At 45.9% G+C, this 21,491-nt stretch overlaps 1 protein-coding gene across 8 annotated transcripts in view; it reads right to left on the bottom strand.

The window, feature by feature from the left end:
* PPP6R3 (protein phosphatase 6 regulatory subunit 3) overlaps window positions 1-21,491 on the bottom strand; it is a 125,207-nt gene that overhangs the window by 37,265 nt on the left and 66,451 nt on the right. For all 8 annotated transcript variants that reach the window (XM_044943791.2, XM_025286839.3, XM_025286841.3 and 5 more), the window contains 8 exons: window positions 20,126-20,238; window positions 17,822-17,935; window positions 9,236-9,365; window positions 6,892-7,044; window positions 5,779-5,928; window positions 4,736-4,800; window positions 2,195-2,310; window positions 470-555 (listed from right to left, as the gene is read on the bottom strand). In XM_044943791.2, the coding sequence (XP_044799726.2) occupies window positions 470-555; window positions 2,195-2,310; window positions 4,736-4,800; window positions 5,779-5,928; window positions 6,892-7,044; window positions 9,236-9,365; window positions 17,822-17,935; window positions 20,126-20,238 (927 nt within the window). The remainder of the gene's footprint in view (window positions 1-469; window positions 556-2,194; window positions 2,311-4,735; window positions 4,801-5,778; window positions 5,929-6,891; window positions 7,045-9,235; window positions 9,366-17,821; window positions 17,936-20,125; window positions 20,239-21,491) is intronic.

Here is a 21,491-nt window from a genome sequence, read left to right as displayed (position 1 = left end):
TAAAAGCTGGGGTCCCAAAGTCATCTGCAGAACTTCCCCCAACTGGGAATGACTTTAATGAGGGTAAACTCAACTAAGCAGAAGTAGAAACCAGTTACAGGAACATTTCGGTGCTCCAACCACCCGGAGTTACCCAGGTGTGAGGCAACAAACCCAAGTGTGACGGGATAGCAGGGCTGAGCTGAGGAGCCCGGGGAGCAGGCGCCGAGGGAGGTGAGGCGGTGAGGCAGGAAGCGGGGCTGAGGGGCTGCATGTCCCCTGCGTTGTCCCAGGCCGGAACTGGGAGCCGACTGGACAGACGAGCCAGAGCACTGCGGACGCAACCTCTTTTACTGATAAGAGACACGAACGTACCCCTTGGTCCACCATCACCAGGACAAGTGGAAGAAAGGTGCCTCACATCTTTCTGAATAAGCGGGCAAAGCCCCAGAGCACCAAAATCACAGAAATGTAATCTTGTAGAACCTACTAGATCCACCGTGTTCCTCTTGTTCGTTTCTCCCAAGGAGCTCGTGCAGAACGTCTCCCATCGCTCCCTGACTTCGTCTGGAAGATCTTCAGAGGGGAGAAAAGGAAAAACTCATGATCACTACAGTGACTTTCACACAGGCAGACAGGGATCCCGAGAGGCTGCCACTGTGTAGCTCGCCAGGGTGAGCAAGCCCTGCAGGCTGGGCGCCGGGCCCTGGGAGGCTCAGGGTTACAGAGCTGTGCTCAGTCTGAACCCTGAGGACTTTCAGGAACCCCCCTACCCTGCCCCTGTGGTCTATGCTTGATGCCAAGAGCCCTAACCAGTTACCTGGATTTAACTATATTTTTAGGATCTTTTGGTAAAAACTTAACCTGGAAAATATTAATGTGAATGTTTCCAGTGAACTCCTTATAAAGGTATGGTTAACAGTGGTCCTGCTCCACGGTCACGCGTGTCCAGGAAACACTGCACACGTTGACTCCTGCACACTTTCTTGAGAAATTCTGAGGGCATTTAGCCCCATGGAACCCAGTGTGGGTTCTTAAGTTCCTCAAAGATAATGTTTTCTAAATACTTGTGTCATAGGACAACAAACGGATACATGTGCAATAGTGAAATCCATCCTCTACAGAAAATTTAAAGAAAAGGAGACACAAATAGTTTTATGAGAAAATCAAACTACAGCTGCAATCTGGGAGCCCTCACTAGACTGAAGTTGTTGTCTGAAAATTCTGGTTTAAACGTATGTGCGTACACCCTCACACGCACATCTGGGAAGCAACCACCATAAAACTAAGACTGCTCTAAAAGAACACACACGTGACATGGCCAATTCAAGTGTACAGCTAAGGACATGCAGTGAGATGATATGGCTCCTCTCTCTCAAGAAGCAAAATCCCAGGTGGGCAAGCCCCCGTTTTCTCCATCGCTGTGCCACAATCGTGCTGCTACTGCACATTCAATAGGCAACAGCCTCCTGAACACAAACATTCTTGAGAGGAGGAGGATAGACCGGGAGCTAGTCTTCAGCAAGCTAACAACTGAACAAATGCTGCACCACGAGGCTAAGACATTTTGCCTCTGGAGTGAGTCACAGGACTAGAAATCCCGCTGGGGCACACGGGGTTCTTCATGTTCTCATCCAGGAGGAGGCGGAGTCAAGGCCGGGGAGCCAGTGAGAAAGGCATCCGCACAGCTTTTTCAAGGAACCTCGGGTTGATTACATTCAAATGCTAGTACGGAAAGAGTCTTTAAGGATATTGGCTAATAGCCCTCATTTTAGTAATAGAGAGATAGAAAAAAATGCTGATAAGTATCTAATATGCTAGTGAAAGGAACTCAAATCCACAAGCCATGCGGGGGCCTTCAGGAAAAAAGAAAACGCAAGAGTAACTAACTGTAGCTCACAAGGCCCTACTGTCAGCCCCTGAGCACTTCAAGCTCATGACTCGTGAACCATGCCCTTAGAGAATCAAAGTGGGTGACTCCAGTTACCGGCCAAGCCTGCCGATACTTAGCAAAAGGACTGCAGGACTAAGAACAGAGACACAGCAAAGAGTTATGTTGTCCACACATTCTCAAGACTCTCATTCAAATCTCCAGATAATGTGGAAGTAGAAGGAAGCTCCTTAGACAGCTGTTTAAAAAGCTATGAATCCTTCCACACTACCCTTAACTTGTCCAATCCAACAGAAACGACGCTGCAACCGCTGAGCCCGTTACCTCTGATGAGCTGCTGCACCAAGGCGCTGTTGGGGCCCTTCTCCGTGCTGTGCACGATGCAGTTGGCTATCCTCGTCAGGTGGCCCATGTAGCCGTGCCGCCGACCTCCCTCGGCCCTGCCAGGGGGCAGAGGACAGATGTTCAGACTCCTGACAGGGTGGGGTGACGACACAGCTGGCTAACTGCTGTGGAGTTAAGCAATCGTTCTAAAATCCGAGCCACCAAGGACAAGAACAGACAGGAGAGGAGGGTAAGGAGTCTTATCAGACTCCGGGTGGGGGGTTGGGGGGGGGGGGGCAGTGAAATGTGTGGCAGAAAATAGTCTACTCAAAAAATTACACTGCAGCCTCACAAGACAGGGCAAATTTTGTTCAAGTGTTCAAACCAACCGTCTTTAGTCACATATTATCTGTAAAAACAAAAACACGAACGTTCACCGGCACCTGATGATGCTGTGGCTGTGACTTTCCTTTCTCTCTTTCTGTAAAACTATTTTTCAGACTAAACAGACTGAGAGAACTGAGGTGAGAATTCTACTGGTTCATTTTGCTAAGACAGGATATTAAATTTCAGTCATATTAATCAATTACCAGAGAAAGTTATCTACTAATGGCATTTCTTGAGTTAAAACATTAGCTGACTCGAGGACTTGGCCAAGAGGAGAGGCGGTCACCTTGCATCTGGCCCATACACCACTGGGAGCAGACATGCGCGTTACTCCTCACCCCTTCCCTCACCAGAGTCTGCTCTTCACAACTGACCCATCTTTACACTTAGGACTTCTCACATCACTGTGACCACTCTACCTGAATATTTAAAAAGTGTCAATATTTTAAATTCTATGAAACAGAAGACTTTTGAATGCAGACAGGAGGGAACAAACTGAAGAGATCTTTACTTAAAAGGAGACTCTTTCAGGAGCTACTTTAAAAAAGAAAAAACCACATAATGCTTACAAGCTTGCCTCAAAAATAAAAGTGTCTGCTACCAAGCTTAGAGGTTCCACGGATACCTATAGGTCTGAAGGCACAGGGCGGACTTCAGCTGAACTGCTAAGAGCCTCCCTTGTTCAGTCGCTCAGTCAGGTTAGGGTTAGGGTTAGGGTTAGGGTACTCTTTGAGCCTCTTTCAGTTTCACAGTAAGATTCACAGTAAGAACCTGAATGTTCATTCGGGGCAAATTCTTACAAACTCTGCTGTATTCCCTCAAACCTCCACAAGTGAAAACAAACACCCATCTCCAAGCTTTTTGGCCCAAGGCTCCCTATGTTCTTTATGCTTCCTGTTCAAGGAAACCTTAAAAAGCTCTTTCAGGACCACCAAGAAAGAAGAAATCATCTTAGCCAGGATTTCAGAGGCTGGAGCTCACAGGGAGCAGAGCACTGGTGAGACGAGGAGGCAGAGAGAGGCAGGAAGTCAAGGAAGGCAAAGATGGACCAGAGATGTCCGTCTGGCCACAGAAGGGCTCTCCTCGGAGGAGAGGACCTGAGCCCCAGCCACACTCAACTACAAGCCATCTTTCTCCACAAAGAATCAAAGCAAAGCCCTATCGGTTTTTAGCAATTGATTTTTAAAAGAAATGTATACCCCAAAATGTATGCTTCCATAAATCTGACTTAAAAGCAAACACAAGAATGCCTTGAGAGTGTTTCCCAAACACACCCCCTGCTGCAGAATCTATGGGGAGGCATAAAAGCTCCTTGGGTGTTAGAGAGGAATGCTCATCCCCAACAACACTGCTAGGGGAAACTGTAACAAAGCCACTCACAGGCTGCAACACATGCCACAAGCAACCGTGCCAATCAGCTAACGGAAACTTTCTATAAAAGGAAATACTAGGCAATTTTGCCCTCCTCTAGCTCCAGGCACAAAGTGACTCTAGGAGCTAATTATCATCACGGAGGACTTGCCTATGTCATTCTCTTCCTCCTTCCCATCATTCTCAGAAAAACCACCATTCACAAAGAAACAAGAAGTTTCAAAGGCAGCAACAGAGGAGGGGCGTACTCCCAACCCCTGGTTTCTCCTCAAGACAGGTAGAAAGACAGGGAGATCTAAAAGTAAATTATTAGAAAAATACCTGTTAACAATTAAATGCTCTGGAAGTCCCAAGAGAGCCATTTGTAACTAACTGTAAAGTGGCCTATACCATGTAACTATATCCACTGTTCCCTGTCTAGAGCAAGGGTGCACATTTTCTTCAAATTAAAAATCAGGGCTTCCCTGGAGGCTCAATGGTGAGGAGTCTGCAGGAGACACAGGTTCGGTCCCTGGTCCAGGAAGACCCCACACGTCTCAGAGTGGCAACTGCTAAGCCTGTGCTCTAGAGTCCAAGAGCCACAACTACTGAAACCTGAGCGCCTAGAGCCTGTGCTCTGGAACAAGAGAAGCCACGGCAATAAGAAGCCCACATGCTGGAGCTGGAGGGTGGTCCCGACATGCCACAACTATGCAAAAAAACCTGAGCAGCAACAAAGACCCAGCACAGCCAAATATAAACAAATAATCAAACTGAACTCCTATCAGAAAACAATATACTTACTGTTTCTTCTCATTCATTTCCCAGGCATCAAGTATTCGTTCTATTAACTGACATTTTTGAAAGAGCTGAATAAAAAAGAATGTTTCAGGTTAACATTGACATAAATGTCAAAGTGTCAAAATTTTAAAGTGAAACAGAACTCTAGTTAAACAGAAAAGTGATACATACCACTTTATACATACAACCCAGCAAGCTAAACACAGCTGTGAATTATTGGCTAAATCAGATGCAGTGTGATAAAGTAACTGCTACCAGCGAGCAACTGACCTAAAGCAAAGCCAGGTTTTATTCTGAAATGGAATCATGCCCCAGCAAAAATTTAGTTCACAACCCACAGCAATACTTGTACTTTTCAAATGTGAGCAACACTCACTTCTACATGAACTAACAGTATTGCATTCTTATTAAAAACAGGTGTGGCTGGCCAGTGACCAGAGCTGTGGGCTGCATTATCAGAATGTGCAAAGCCAGTCTCATTCAAAGGTCATGTGTCTTCCCCATCTACTTGGTCACTCCAGGCTAGCCTTGCCCATCTTCAAGGTTTGGGGGTAACACAGTACGAGTGAGAGAATGTCCACAGTCACAGAACTGCAGAGCAAGAAGACACCTGAAGACGACTCGGTAAAATCACCACCTCATATTTAACAGAAGACAACAGATCCCCGCAAGAGGCGTGCTGCTGCAGAGAACCCACCTCTCCCCACTTTCAGTCACAGATTCAGCACCAAAAATGAAAACTCAGGAAAGCCAAATAACTGTTCAAGTGTTATATAAATTTGTATTGTTTTTTAATTTCCAAAAGGTTTCTAAATCTTTCAATCTATTGAGTTTACTGAAACTTTTTTAAAACGTTCATCTAATGGTGAACTGCCTAGGATATGATTTATAGAATCACTGGTTAAAAGTACAATCAAAATAAGACAGTTAAATCCTTAGATTCTGAAATCTCATCTCCTACCCTTAGACTTCAATTCACTTCATAACTTAAGTAGAAAACTGCTATAACCAGGAGTGGCAGAAAAAAAGACACCAAGTAAGCTTACATGTTTCAATAACAAGTTGTCACCAGCAGAGTCTTGATCAGTAATTGTGCTATTTTCTGTGTTTTCAAAAGGACTCGCAAGAATCAGTGCAATGCAAATTTCCACTTGTGTATGTAAAAAGTTATTCCATGTATATTTGAAGAACATGTCCTACAAAAAAAAGAAAAGTAATGCTTTCTTTTACTGTCATCTCAATCTTTCAGTCACTACTTCAATACATTCACCAAATTATCAATTAATAAAGGATGTGCTCCTGGTACAATAAAACAAATTAAAAGGAATACATTATTTTTAAAGGCAGTTTAAAATGCCTCCATAGACTAAATAACATATTTGCTCATTCAACATGTCAGAATTTGCAAGGAATCTAATAGAGACCAACAATAAATGCATAAAGACAATAATAAATTTCTCGGAGAAAATCTTTTTGTTTTCACAGTGACTAATACAGATATTAAGTTTAGTAAATTTCCAATGATTTTCAAAGAAATTTATGAGAATTTATTTTGATTCAACAAAATGTTCACTGATGACTCCTGAGCAGTGCCCAGTGCTAGTTGCAAAATATGGTCTCCAATGTCAAGGTGCTCACGCCTTAAAAAATAACTGGGCCAGGCCCGCGGATCCTAAGCACAGGCCTCGGAGCCGGGGACCTCAGGGGTGCGGGAAGTCCAGATAAGACAATCTTAATACCCTCTGCAGCTCTCTCTCAGTGGAAAAAAAACAAAAGCCTGTCCCCTGAAGAGAAGCATTACGAAGGGAAAACAGTGCTGCGGGCAGCAGCCACTTATGGCTCACACAACCCCCAAAGAAAGTGACTACACTCACTCTATCCTCCACGGGAGACCGAGCTTTTGGAGGGAAATGTCTGTGTCTTAACTGTCCTGGAAATTCTCTATAACACAGGCACAGATCTCTACGCAGAGCAACAATAAATCACTACTGAAAAATTAAAAGCACTCAAAATTGATGATAACCTCAAGGGCAAGACTGTCTGCGCTCAGACCAAGAAAAGTCACTGACACGTACTGTGAGTTTATGAGGTTCTACAATCAGTGATCTTATTTATAAAAGCTCAATGGCAAGTGAAGACATCTTTCGGGGACATCTTACCAGTATGACCCCAATGCTATTCAGCTCCATGAGGTCCCCGTTGATGCTGCTGGTATTCGTCTGGAGGAGGCTGGATACCAACCTAACCACACTCAGCCGGGTGTTCCCCACAGGGGGGTCCAGCACGCCCCACGTAGTCTTCATCACACTTTTCTGAGAAAGAAAAAGCTTTCTGATTAGATTCAGTTTAGGACTTCCCTAGCGGCCCAGTGCTGAAGAATCCGCCTGCCAACACAGGGGACACAGGTTTGATCCCTGGTCCAAGAAGATCACACATGCCATGGGGGCAACCAGAGGGCAGCCCCGACTCGCCGCAACTAGAGAAATGCCTGCAGGCAGCAACAAAGACCCGGCACAACCAAAGATAAACAAAAAAATGAAAAACCAGTTCAATAAACAAACAGTGCAGGAGTATGTACTAAGATATGACACTAGTTAAACTAAGCCCGCGAACAACTTGGCCTAAATTCTACACCTGCAGGAAAATCCAAAACTCCTACTGATATCTTTAAGGTATGATGAAATAAATATAAGAGAAAAAAAAATAGGTAATTTCCCTAGACTACATATTTTGTAAGAAATCAAGTATCATCCTGCCTTCAATATTCTAAACAAGCAGAAAACTTGTCAAGTCCATGAAGAAAAAGTGCAATATTTCAAACCTGACCAGAAACCGGAGAAACTGAGAAAAGTGACAAGTGGTTTTGGAACACAGTCCTCGACCTCTGCCAGATCTGGGGTAAAAATGCAGACTCAGTAGCTGCCTCTGGGTCACAACCTAGAAACAGGATCAACCTCAAACCTGCTTTCATCCATAAACGGGAGTTTGTATTCTTTGAAATCACAGAAGATAGACCCAGAACATTTCAGAACTTTAGAAGTTTGGCAGGAGACCCGCAACAAAGTGAAAAGGGTATCCTTCTCCATGTCCCGGTTCAACAGGGCTTCCCAGCAGCCACCCCCCACCCTCTGCAGTACATGCTAATGAACACAGATCTACTCACATACTGCACTGTGCAGTAAAGCCCGTCAGAGGCTGAACTCACTGCCCCCAGCGGGGAAACAGAAGTCCAAACAAAACACTGTCTTACTTTGGAATCAGGCCCAAGAAGAGCACCAGAGTGAGAACCCACATGAGATGCTTCTCTGTCCACTGAGAAAGGAGACGGTGACACCTGAGACACTGGTCAGGGGCGCCCGGCCACACCTCCTCTTCTCTCAGGTCCCCTCCCTCCTCCGACTTTCACTTCTTTCCTCCTGAACAAATGCTGCTTCTTCCCTGACTCTCTTGCCCTTCTCCCCAGGCCTGGCATGAAGGACGCCACCGGCCAACATCAGTAGGCGCACTTTCCACAGCGGGCCCTGAGCACTCTGGCCTGTGCCCCAGACCACTGCCTGCTCGCTGGTCATTTGACGAGACAATCTAGAATCTGAACCAGACTCCAAGCACAATGGACATAAATTATTCTCTGCTCCCCCTCCACAAACTGGAAACACCTAAAGCAGAAGGGAGACACTACTACACTCTGTCCCCAGGAACTCACTCCGCAGAGGCCACAGAGGTGCACTGTGTATAGCCTGAGACACCGGGTGCAATGATGCACACAGAAGGAAAAACCAAAGTGTAAGAACCAGCGTGGGCGGCAGAACTGTCAAGGGTCTGTCTTCCACCCCAGAGACACCACAAGGGAGAGCCTCGTCCCCTAACCTCAGTCTGCAGCAATCCAAGGGGTAGCCGTGACAAAAGACACCGCTATGGACCATGGACACCCTGCTTTTGTAGGTCTTCACTGTCTGCGTTTTCAGTGGCTGCCTGAATAAACAGTCGTTTCTGGATTAGCACAAGGACGCCCCTGACAGAAAAACGAACGCTCCAAGTCACAGTCAGCCCACCACTTCCTAAATGGCAATCTGTCCGTCAGGCAGTTACACTGCTCCAACTCTGAGTAAGGCAACCCGACTTCCAAGATGAGTGTCTTGAAGATTAATGTGTACCTCAAAGGTGTGAAAATGACATGCTATGAGAAGAAAACTATTTTACTTGCATGTAAATACACAGAATTTATAGGAAAAAAAAAAGAACAAAAAGCTGAGTTTTCTAAGCAGTTAAGTATCTTACTTAATTTGCTTAATTCTATTCCATTCATCAATTTAGACACTATATACAGATAAAAGCCAATTTAAAAACTAGTTCGAAAGCAATGAAAACAACGGCACTTCTAACATACTCTGCACAAGGCGGGCGGGCCACAGCCAGCTCTTTCACTCAGAAGGTTCACCCACCTTCTCACAGCTGAAATCAGACTACAGAACTGTTCAACGATGCGTCAGAGAGCTGCCTTACCTTGGGGGGCTCAAGCAGGAGCTCGTGAAAAGATCCAAGTCTTCCTCGAATGGCTTCTAGAACACTCTTATTGACCGAACAAGCTGAATGACTCATGCCTGGTGGGCAGATCTCTATATGGCCTTCAAATCTTGAAACAAAGTAAGTTAATTTTATTATTTCAGAACAAACCATTCAAGGTGCTCTGTAACAGCTATGGTAGTGGCTGAGTCACATGGTCATGCCTGACTCTTGCAACCTCATGGACTATAGTCCAACAGGCTCCTCTATCCATGGGATTTTCCAAGCAAGAGTACTAGAGTGGGTTGTCATTTCCTCCTCCAGGGGATCTTCCTGACCCAGGGCTCGAATCAGTGTCCCCCACATTGGCAGGCAGGTTCTTTACCAACTAAGCCACCAGGGAAACCCCTATCAGAGTACAGGGATATTCAAAACAACTGTGGAATATATGTAATTATATCAAAATTTCTGGAAGGATAGGAAGAGGGTATAATAAAACCTTGATGGGGATCAGCTGACATGACCAGAAATCCAACATATGCTGTCAGGGGAGAAATTATATGCCATTTCCTCCCATTTTCTCTGAACTTTCTAGCTCCTTGCACCTACTGTACTAACACCATGTCTCTAACCAGAAAATGTGGAAAGCAACCAGAGATCCCTGAACTACGGTGCATACCATTCTTGCCTACCACTGGATGACGTAAACAGGCCTGGGATTTCCCTGGTGCTCCAGTGGTTAAGAATCGGCCTGCCAATGCAGGGGACACTGGTTCGATCCCTGGTCCAGGAAGATCCCACATGCTGTGGGGCAACTAAGCTCATGGGCCACAACTACCAAACCTGGGCACCCTAGAGGCTGTCTTCCACATGCAGCACTGAAGACCCAGGGCAGCCAAAATATATAGGCCTGCATCTGTTCTACGGATTCTCTCAACTAGTCCATCAACATCACTTCTTCTTTCAGTTCAGTTCAGTTCAGTCGCTCAGTCATGTCCGACTCTTTGCGACCCCATGAATCACAGCACGCCAGGCCTCCCTGTCCATCAACATTCCCGGAGATCACTCAGACTCACGTCCATCGAGTCAGTGATGCCATCCAGCCATCTCATCCTCTGTCGTCCCCTTCTCCTCCTGCCCCCAACCCCTCCCAGCGTCAGAGTCTTTTCCAATGAGTCAACTCTTCACATGAGGTGGCCAAAGTACTGGAGTTTCAGCTTTAGCATCATTCCTTCCAAAGAAATCCCAGGGCTGATCTCCTTCAGAATGCACTGGTTGGATCTCCTTGCTTCTTCTTTAAAAGGCGCATATTAATGTTCTGTATAAAGCTCTATCTATAGTCATTGTAAGTGGCTTGGAGCTTCCCTGGTGGCTCAGACGGTAAAGCGTCTGCCTACAATGCAGGAGACCAGGGTTCAATCCCTGGATGGGGAAGATCCCCTGGAGAAGGAAATGGCAACCCACTCCAGTATTCTTGCCTGGGAAATCCCATGGATGGAGGAGCCTGGCAGACTACAATCCATGGGGTTGCAAAGAGTCGGACACGACTGGGCAACTTCACTTTCTCTCACTTATAGTTATTATAAACCATTTCTCTTAGGAAAACAATTACAAAATTGCTTTCATAAAATCAGTGTTAGGAAGCACGGGGATTCTCAAAGTTGGGGGACAGAAGGGAGGGGTGTAAAAATGTGGGTGCACAGTTCAGATTAAAAGACAAACCCGGGAGCGGTGTGTCAGTGCAAACTCGCTCCCAACAGCACAGCTGCTGCAGCAAGGCCTGGCCCTTGGCTCGCCAGCTATTTGTCCTGATACGGAAAGAACGGCCCCCCCAGGACTGCCGGGGGCCACGCTGCCATCGAGGGCCGAGAGCAGAGCCCAGCACAGCTGACACCTGGAGGGGGACCATTACGACAGCCATCTGCAAACATTTCACACGTGCAAGTGATTTCCAAGAGCTACACGTAACAGCGTTCAGAAATGCAATTATAGAAAGGGCGCGTGGGCAGGGGAAAGGACTTCTGCTTTGATTATGGTGCTTTTTACTGTGTAAGGGTTTTAATAATTTATGTGGCCAGATATAGCATTCTTCACTACAGTTTCTGTCCAGGAAGCCAGACTTTGAAACTTCTTTACAGTGTCATAATCCTATGAGCTTCTGCATGCTTTTCCTCTAGTATTTTTCATTTATCTGGAATTTATTTTTATGCAAAGCAAGCCTAGACACTGTACTTCTTCCCCAAGTGGCAAGTCGCTTTCTAAGCCACATTTACGACCTGCTTTTTTCCACTCATGTGAAAATACCATACAAAAACTTATACTCAAAATCCTTACTCCTTCACGTAAGTTTCATTTGTTCATCTGATAGATACTGGTGGTGGTTCAGAGGCGAAGTTGTATCTGCCTCTTGCAACCCTATGGTCTGCAGCCTGGCAGGTTCCTCTGTCCATGGGATTTTCCAGGCAGGTATACTAGAATAGGTTGCCATTCCCTTCTACAGGATCTTCCCAACCCAGGGACAGAACCCCAGTCTCCTGCACTGCTGGCATATCCTTTTACCAACTGCGCTGCTCATCTCGTGAATGCTTGGTGAGCAGAAACTCGTCCACCTGCCTTGACACAGGTACAACAGCCAGCATCCACAGTGTTTCTCACATTGTAGTTCTGTCAAATGTGTGTAAAGATCCACCAAATCCAAAACAAAACTCACACTGGCATGCCAAGCAGAGGTCTGTTAAATGTGGAAGTCAGGCTCGGAAAGGCACAGGCCGCGGTGGCTGCTGGGGCGCCGGCAGGCAGCACCCTCTCTCCGCTGAACCTAGTGCTCAGACACGCAGCAGCTCCCTCACACTCACCACCAAAGTGAAGACACTCTGCCTGCGCACAGCTTTGGGCGATTGTGAGTAAAGCGCGCACTCCCTCACTTCTAAGTGTGCATGATACAATTTTCACTTCTCGTGGGTAAATACCTAAGAGTGCTGGACAACAAAGGTCTGTTATTGAAGGTGGCCACGTGACTCTCCATCCCAGGTGGGCCGTGCGAGGCTTCCCTGTCTCCAGCACTGGCTATTTGTCTCTGCCTTTTTGGTTTAGCTACGCCTAGTGGGCTGAATGCTGCCCTTCCTAGTCCCCAGTCCGGACGCCTAGGTTTCCTTCCTGCCCCACGACCAACAGCGTGAGGCCGAAAGGAATTGGTGAGGGGGATCTTCTCGCCACGGCCCCCGATTTTAGGGGCTATGATTTTAGCCTCTGCCATTAAGGATGACGGCGCTCAAGGGTTTTCTGTTTTTTCTCAGTTCCCAAGTTCCTCTGTATTCCTTATTTGCAGACGTTTTATCATAAAAGGTTTTAATGAAATGGTCACACGGTTTTACTTCTTTAGTTTGTTGATACACGTTACACTGATTTTTATAAAAACTATTTTTATACAGTGGTTTTCCGTTCAGAGAAGAACGGAGGGGAAGGTAGAGACTGACCATCTGCCCCCTGCCTCCCCTACCAGAGCATCTACTGCAGCCCACGAGCCTGCGCTGACCCATCGCCATCACCCAGAGCCCAGTGCGCTTCACAGAGCACACCGGATGCTGTACATTTTATGGGTCTGGACAAATACAGGCATGTATGGGGCACTAAGATACTACACGGAGAATCTTCACGGCCCTAAAGGTCCTGAGCTCCACCTATTCACTTCGCCCCCAGCACCACCCTCGGTCATCTGTGATCTTTTTACTGTCTCCACAGTAAAATGAGACATTTCCCAGAAGGTTATGTAGCCTTTTCAGGTTGACTTCTTTCCCTTCTTTTTCACTTGCATTCAAGGTTCCTCCATGTCTTTTCATGGCTGGAGGGCACCTTCTTTTTAGGGCTGAATAATATTCCACCATATGGATGAACTAGTCTGTTTATCCACTCACTCCCTGAAGACATCTTAGCTGCTTCCACGTTGTGGCAAGGGTGGATAAAGCTGCTCAGCAACCACGTGTAGGTTTTTGTGTGAACATACGTTTTCTACTCCTTTGGATAAATACCAAGGAACATAACTGCTGGGGCTGTATGGTGAGAGCGTGTCTGGTTTTGTAAGCAATTGCTGGACTGCCTTTCAAAGTGGCTGCAGCATTCTGCGTTTCCACCAGCAAGGAATGAGAGCTCCTGCTGTTGTGCGGGCCTGCCAGCACCTGGCGATGTCAGTCAGGTCCAGTTAATTGCTAGCATTGTGCTTCTTACTGATTTCTGTCTAAATGTTGTCTGTTTCTGAGAATAGTTTAGACTTACAGAAAAACTGCAAAAGTACTAGAGTCCCCATATGACCTATACTCAATTTCCCCCATCATTATCTTACATTTATCAAAATTAATTCACCAATACTCACACGTGAAATCCACACTTCACTCAGGTTTCCGTGTTTTTACCTCAAGCTGCGTCTCTGTCTGGAGTCCACCCAGGACCCCTCACTGTGTTTACTGTCAGGGCTCCTCTGTCCTTCGCCTCCTCTTGGCTCTGACAGTTACTCGAACTTTCCCAGCCAGGTACTCTGCAGAGTGTCCCTCAGCTGGGACCTGGTCTTGTACTTTTCTCACAATCGTGGGTTTTTGAGAGGAAGACCACATGAGTAAAACGCCATTTTCATTACACACCATCAATGCACCTTAACAATGGCTGTTAACTTGGAGTGTCTGGCTGAGGAAGTGCTGGTTGTAGCTGTCCTTCCACAGTGTACTTTCTAGAAGGAAGTCTGAGGTGCCAGCTACAAGAGTGGAGCGTTTTGCTCTTCCTCCTGGAGATGGAATTATGAACTCCTTGGAATTCTGCCACATGGGAGAGCTGTCTCTTCTTGCCCATTATGCGTCCCATCGTTTGTCTGTGTCAGTATGAATTCATGGCTAAGCTATCTTATGCAGCCACTTTGTGCTACAACACAACGCCGCTCTACTCCACCGTGCAAGCACTGGCCGTCCCAGCTTTGGCCACAGGTGCTCTTTCAGCTGCCTCCTCTGCCCTGCTCACACACCCTTTTTTTCTCCTTGCTCTTTTTTTTGGTCTTCTTGCACATGGGTTCTTGGTTCCCTGACCAGGGATCAAACCTGTGTCCCCCGTATTGGAAGCACGGAGTCTTAACCATTGGACCTCCAGGGAAATCCCTGTGGGTCTTCCTTGTTGAACACGTCCTTAGTCTCTACACTACACGATGCTCCACACTCACGCACGTATGTCTTACCCCAGTGGTAGAACGAGCCATTTCTCCAGAGCCCCGATTCCTTTACTGGAGGGCGGGGTTAGAAACCAAGGCCTGGGCACAGGTGCCCCTGCTTCTGGTGGTGCGGCATGGCTTCTGGGCCTCAGAAAGCAACTGTCGTCTGGGTCTGACTCTCCGTATTTCACTGTAGGTAATTTCTAACGTCCTATGCTGATTCTTTCCTCAACTATGTCGAAGTTCACAAATGAGCCCAAAGATTTTTTTCATTTGATTTTTCATTTCTAGCATTTCCAGATGATCTTCCATAGCTCTGCTAAAATTCTCCATCTGTTCACATATTGCTGCTCACTCTTCCCACAAGTCTTTAACATATCAATCACAATTTTTTTTTTTTTTTAATTCCCTACCAGACAGTTCCAACACTTTTGACTCTAGTTCTATTGACTGCTTTTTCTCTTGAGAGAGTGTCAGCTTCTTTTTATTTGGCTTCTTCATCTCGCAATTTTTTGGTTGAAACGTGGACATGCTGTGTAAGACAACAGAAACTGATATAACTAGTACTTGTCTGCAGCGGACACACCTCTTTTACCCTAAGTCTTTAGTGTGAAGTTTGGGGATCAATTTACAGTCAGCAGAGGAGCTAGGTTCGGGCTCTGCTGTTGCTGTGACTGTTTTTTCTCAGCGCACCAAGACTCAAACTTGTCTCAAGTTACTCTGTATTTATAGTCACGGCTGGACTGCCAGTCAACATCTGCTCTGCCCTCAGCTGAAGTTCCTCCTTCAAGCTCGCTCCCGTGCTGGTGCTGACTCCCTGCCCCTGGCCGCAGCCTCCCCTCCATCAGCACCCGGCTATACCCACTCCAGCATGGTGGCCTGGGCCGGGGGAGGTGTGGAAGGAATGGCTCTGTTGTTCTGGCTCAGCCTCAGGCACCAGAAATGCCCCTGGGCCTCAGGGATGGGCCATCTCGGTAACCCCACCCTTACTTTAGGGACAGGGGCTCTCTAACAGCCTGGGTCCTGAATGTGTCCCTGCTTGTCCTGAGGGATAGAGGTTCTTTCCTGGTCCCTTCCCCCCACTGCCAATGGTCCTCATGCATGCTAAGTCGCTTCAGTCATGTCCAACTCTTTGTGGGCCCATAGACTGTAGCCTGCCAAGCTCCTCTGTCCATGGGATTCTCCAGCAAGAATACCAGAGTGGGTGTGCATGCCCTCCTCCAGGGAATCTTCCCCACCCAGGGATCAACCCACGTTTCTTATGTCTTCTGCAGTGGCAAGCAGGCTCTTTACCACTAGTGCCCCTGTAAGCCCCCACCTGTGTCTTCAGGGTTACGGGGTTTGCAGCCCTTTCCCCAGTGGCTTAACAGTCGGCGGCCAGCATGTCCTGAGCAGGGCTAACAAGTGAACGCAAAGTCCCATGTCCACAGTTCTCAGGGCACTCTTGCTCTCCCTGCACCTGGGCACTTCCGGCATTAAGTAACCTACTACCACTCTATGTTTATTAGAAAACACATTGGAACCATCACCTTTTAAGCTGAAAAATGGAACTATATGAAAATACCTCAGTTCCTCAGTAGAAGATAAGAGTTACACTGTGCACTAACTTACCCCTTCTCTCCATATTTCTTGAGTTTTATTAAAATAATATGGAATTTACTGTTTTTTCAACATTTGACTTATTCAATTCATTCCTAATAGTCACATGAATTTTCACATCCCTGTTACATTTATCATTACTTTCACCCATATATTTCTTTATCTTAAGTTCTTTATTCTACCTTACTTTTCTGTTTGACTTTGATAAAGTTCATCTTCAAGTAACTGCCCCCAGGAACAGATGGAACACTGAGGTCTCATATGACTGAAAATGCCTCATGGCCTCACACAGTAATCAAAGTATTTCAGGGTCACAATCCTGCCCTCTGTCTTTTGGTGCTTATGCAACATTACAAATGAGATGTCTGGCAATCTGATCTGCTTTGCAGTTAACCCATTTTTTTCTTGTCCAAATAGTTTTAAGATTTACCCTTTATTCTAGGGACTCAGAAATCTCCTAAGGATAAGGCTAACATCTTAGCCACCCACCACCCCTCTGTCCGCCCCTCTTTAAAGTTAATCCTGCTTAGTGCCTGATCAACCTCTGTCGTCTGGGGGTAAGTTCCTTCTGATCAGAAATTTCTTCTGTCACTTCTTTTATTGTTGTATCATTTCTGTTCTCAAGCCGAAGTCATCAACATAAATCTCAAAGCACCAGCTCATGTGCTTTTAAAGCATTTTAAGAGATGATGCAACTGCCTTACACCAGGAGTAGCAAGATAACATTCCTGTACCACCTGATTAATACCGTAAGTTACTGGTTACATTATTTAAAATAGGATTTAACAGGGAAGACACAGGATAAGTCAGAACTGCAGATACAATCCCAAAATCACAATCCACTTGAAGCACGGCTGCCACACTGACACCCCATGATCAGCCAGCAGAGATGAAAAAGGCAGGAACAGAGGTGGAGGCTTTGGGAAGCAGGGACTGATAAGGATGTGTTTACTGTTTTGCTAGAAGCCAAACGACACCATTAAAACTACATCCAGAAGCCCTGGCCCGCCGGGCTCTCTGGCGCTGACAGCACACCTGGCTGGCCCTCGCGTCACGCCGCCGCGTCACAGCACGGACCCAATGGTGGAGGAGGTCCAACCCTAAGCTCCAACCCACAGGCTCCTGGAACACGAACATATGCACACCTCTTCAAATTCTCATTCTCCAGGAAACAATTTGGAAAATTCTGACAATAAGTAAATCAGCTTTAGGTATAAAACTGTAAAGAATATGACAAATATTAAATGACTTGTCCAGAGGCACACAAATAGGAAAAACAGACTATCTTTCTCATTCTTAAACACACCACCGAATTTTCCTTAAGGCCTCAAGCCACCTGTCCATCCATTTTTAAACAGCCTAATGAACTGCAGTACCTCACGTGTGAAGCCTCAAGTTAGCGCAGAGAGGACAGAAGAGCCCTGAATCGCCACTTGGAGGAGAACTGCACACCAACCAGGAAGAGCTATTTTCAACTTTCACAAACAAGAAATAAGCTTCTCCTGAATGTGAGCCGTTCTGCATGGGTTTGACTTATTATAGTAGTATTTTGGTAATGACTACAAAAACTCAAATAACAAGAATCCAAATGTTGCCAATAGTGTTCACTAAAGCATATTTTTCAACTACATCTATGTACTGCATTCATATAAAACTATTTATACAGTAGAAAAATAGTCAACAAATGAAATTCAAGGGCATGATACTGTGATAATAAACCACTAACTTAATTCTTAGTTTTTAAAAACTCTAAAAGGAAAACCAAATGACTCATTTCGTGAAACAGAAGGAAAACTTACGTTGGTCGCCGTGTCTCAAGTAAAGTCAACAATATCTGGATTGCACTGACTATGGCCGATTCATTTTTCTCCGTGTGGAAAATATTTGATAGAAGCTGCTCTATAATTTCTTGCCTAGGGAAACAAATCAACAGTCAAGCACTAACTGTAATGTTATTCAACACTAACAACTTCGGAAGAAAAGGTCACAGTAATACAAGTACTATATAAGAATGTATATAATTCTTATTAACTTAATTAACCAAGATCTAAAACAGGTACAAGACAGCACCAATTGCTGCATTTTGCCCTAAAATTAAAACTTGGTAAATAAATCCAAATAACTTGGCAGAAGTGAAATGGATCTGACTGAACTCTGCACATGAAGTATTCTCCACAAGCTCTCCCAGGACACTCTCCTGTGCATGTAAACAGGTCACAAGGCACAACCGCGGTAAAACACCAGGGTGACCTGTCAGGTGAACGTATACACATGTTCTCAAGGAAAACCTGCTTCCCGGGCTCTCAGTAATTTTTAGCACCCATGCGGATTAAGAAGCGGAATCTCCCTTGCACTGTGACCGACAGCTGGCTGCTCTGTCGCTCGCCTGACACACACACCAGTCTCCCACAGTACAGTGGGCTCAACGGACACCAGCACCAGCTCCTCCGCCAGGTCAGGATGGCAAGCAGGGAATACACTCTTCCTCTCTGGGGGAAGCAAACAAAACTGGCATCTAACCTAACTTCAGAGGATCCCCTCGCAGGAAGCAGTCTTCCAGTACTCCCAGCCAGCACGCCAACTGCTTGTAAGACCTCTCAACAGTACTGTAATGTCACTCAACACACAGCAGTCTACAGAATAAATATTAAACCTGGAATTGAGCTCTGAAAAACTGGCTGCTTTTCTTTTTACAGTAAACCCATATATTCTTCAAACAGCAGCCTCACCCCAGAGAGAGGTACCGAGCACCACCTGTGGCCACGGAACACTCAGAAGATAACCAGTCCGAACTGACCTGAGTGTAAAGTACATGCTGGACTTCCCAAACTTTGTTCACAGAACTGAATGTAGAATATCTCATTAATAATTTTAAATAAACACATGTTGAAATATTTTGTATCTATAAATAATACAGTAATATATATTTTTGTATAAATTATAAATATATATGCAGCTATTCTAAAATATATAAAAATTAATTTCACCTATTTTTTACTTTAATATGGCTACTAGAAAAATTTTAATTACATGTGACTTTTATTGTATTTTTATTAGACAACGCAATCATGTACCATATGAGATTACTGACAGCCCACATTTTTTAACCTACTCGAATGGCCGTTTCACATGGTTCAACCTCATAATTACTAGTCCTCTGCATGGAGTACATAAGTCACAATTACAAGGATAACTAACACGGGGCAGCTAAGATGACATTTTACTCAGAAGCTGACTTCTTAAGTTTTGCTACTCGAGAGAACTAGTGAAAAGGGCCTTCCCAGCCAAAAGATGGAAATGAGCCTCAATACATAGGAAGACTTAAAAAAGTATCAACAAAGTCACTAAAAAGAACAGCAGCAGCAGTAAGCTGAAGCTAAACTGTCCGTCACATGTAACAATGCTAACTATTCACCGTCTTTCCCAACTGTTCATCCAAAGTGGGGAGATGCCTCATTTTTATTAAAACCACTTTTAGTTTTATGGATTCAGGTTGAATGCACGCACAATGCATTCATTGATGGCAAATACTCTCCCTGAGAACGTGTGGCTCTAGATACACCAGTATGGTGGGCTGGCCACTCACAGACTTCACAGTCGACCACCACCCCTAAGTGGTCTTCCACCTAAACACAAGCTTTCTGTTCACTGCAAATTGCTTAGAAACAAGGGCAAAAGCAATACAAAGAAACAAAACACACGGATGCATAACCCTTCGTATCAGGTCTGGTCAGGGGACCCCTGAACAGCTGCCAAGGCATAGTGAATCCCAGGAAGAGCTTCTGATCAAATGTGTTTGCACTTAACTCTCTTCCCTCAAAGACCATGGAGGCCGGGACTGTAGTTACAATATCACTGTCCCATCTCACAACCCTACACAGAAATGGCTCTTATTTATTAACACATTCTTACCCTGTACGTCTCCAAAGGGCATCATGAGGGGCTGAGATCAGATGAGCAGGTTCTCCTGCCTGCTCGCCCGCCCACAGGTACTTTCCAGGGACCCAATCCCCACATGAGGAACACTTACCAAAGAGTGACAAGGGTAACGTATCACAGGGCACCAACGAGAAAAGGCAACCAGAACAGAGACGCAAACATACTTCTCTAGAGTGGCAAGCAGGGGGTCTGGCTCTGCACTGCTCTGGACCTGTAGCATCTGGTCTCTGCTCAGGCGGACAATCTCACAAAGTGACTGTGCTGCGTTTGAGTGCCGCTAGAGGAAAGAAGCACAGTGTCAACTACAGAACACACCGGAAGTCAAACCTATAATAAAGAGTTAGTGAAGAAACTGCTTAAGTAACGCAAATTAACACTGGCCATAAGCTACAGTAAATAAGAAATAACGTATGTAAAGTATTGGGCATTTTACCCTCTTGGGCTAATGAGCTTTGTTAACAATACTGCCAACAAAATACAACTGCTGTGTGCAGAGAAATGTGACTAAAGTTCTGGCAAGTAAAGTTTCTACAATTAAACTTGAATAAAAATGTATGTCCTCAATTGATATAGTTTTAGCAGCACAGAAAGATGAACCCACTTCCGTGACTTACAAAAAAAACAAAATGCAGCTTTCTGGAATATACTAGTGAGTAAGAAACCCTACACCTTCTTCCCATGCTAGTGTGCGATGCTACAGCGTGCTCTCAGATGCTGGTGCCAGGCATGTGGCACTGAGCGCCGCCCACCCAGCGAGCGCAGAGCACAGGTGACAGCACCTGGATACCAAACCCCACAGTTTGGAATCAGGCGTCAAAAACCTCCTCAATAAACATAAACTGGTCAGTACAGTGTAGCAAGCAGCTTCTCCCTTAATACCCAACAGAAATGTCAACAGGACTGTCCAAAAAAACAAAATACACTTTCTTGCAAGTCAAGTAGAGAAGGTGCTGATGCCTCAAACACTTTGTCCTCTGCAAAAGGACTTGCCCCAGAAGTGGGCCTCTCCTTCGCCAAGCCTTCAGACAGCGACCGTGTCCAGTTGAGCAAGAGCCTAGTAAGGACAAGCTGCATCCCCGCCCTGGGAACAGGCCAGGCCCGTCCCTGCCCTCCCTTACGGCGCACAGGAAATGTGCTCTGGAAATAAATCATCAACCCCCCACCTCCCCTCCCCCAGCCACAGCAGGAGGGCCAAGGCCCCTCCAAAGCTACGGCCCCGAGACGGTCCACACGGGCGTGTCCTGGGTGCCAGCAGGAACAGCACTTACCACAGGGGCAACGAGTGAGCTGTCGGAGGAGAGCCACAGCCCCTGCATGGCTAGCTCTTTGCTTTTTTTTTTTCCTGAAAGGGACAGTGGGATGGAGAGCCTGCTTTTGATGAATTCCAGGTACCAAAAGGTTTTGAATGGACTGGAGTAGAAGGGAAGTCTCCCCTTCGTAGGGGAGAACACCCTCCAGCCACATGCTTCTTCCCCGGCACTGTTTTTCTACAGCGCTCACTCTCCAACTGACCCACAAGCCAGAGCGTCA

Source organism: Bubalus bubalis, chromosome 5, assembly GCF_019923935.1.
Source record: "Bubalus bubalis isolate 160015118507 breed Murrah chromosome 5, NDDB_SH_1, whole genome shotgun sequence".
In the NCBI taxonomy this organism is placed as follows: Eukaryota; Metazoa; Chordata; class Mammalia; order Artiodactyla; family Bovidae; genus Bubalus; species Bubalus bubalis.
Note: the sequence above shows the minus strand (reverse complement) of the source record. Positions and strands in the feature narration are given on the sequence as shown.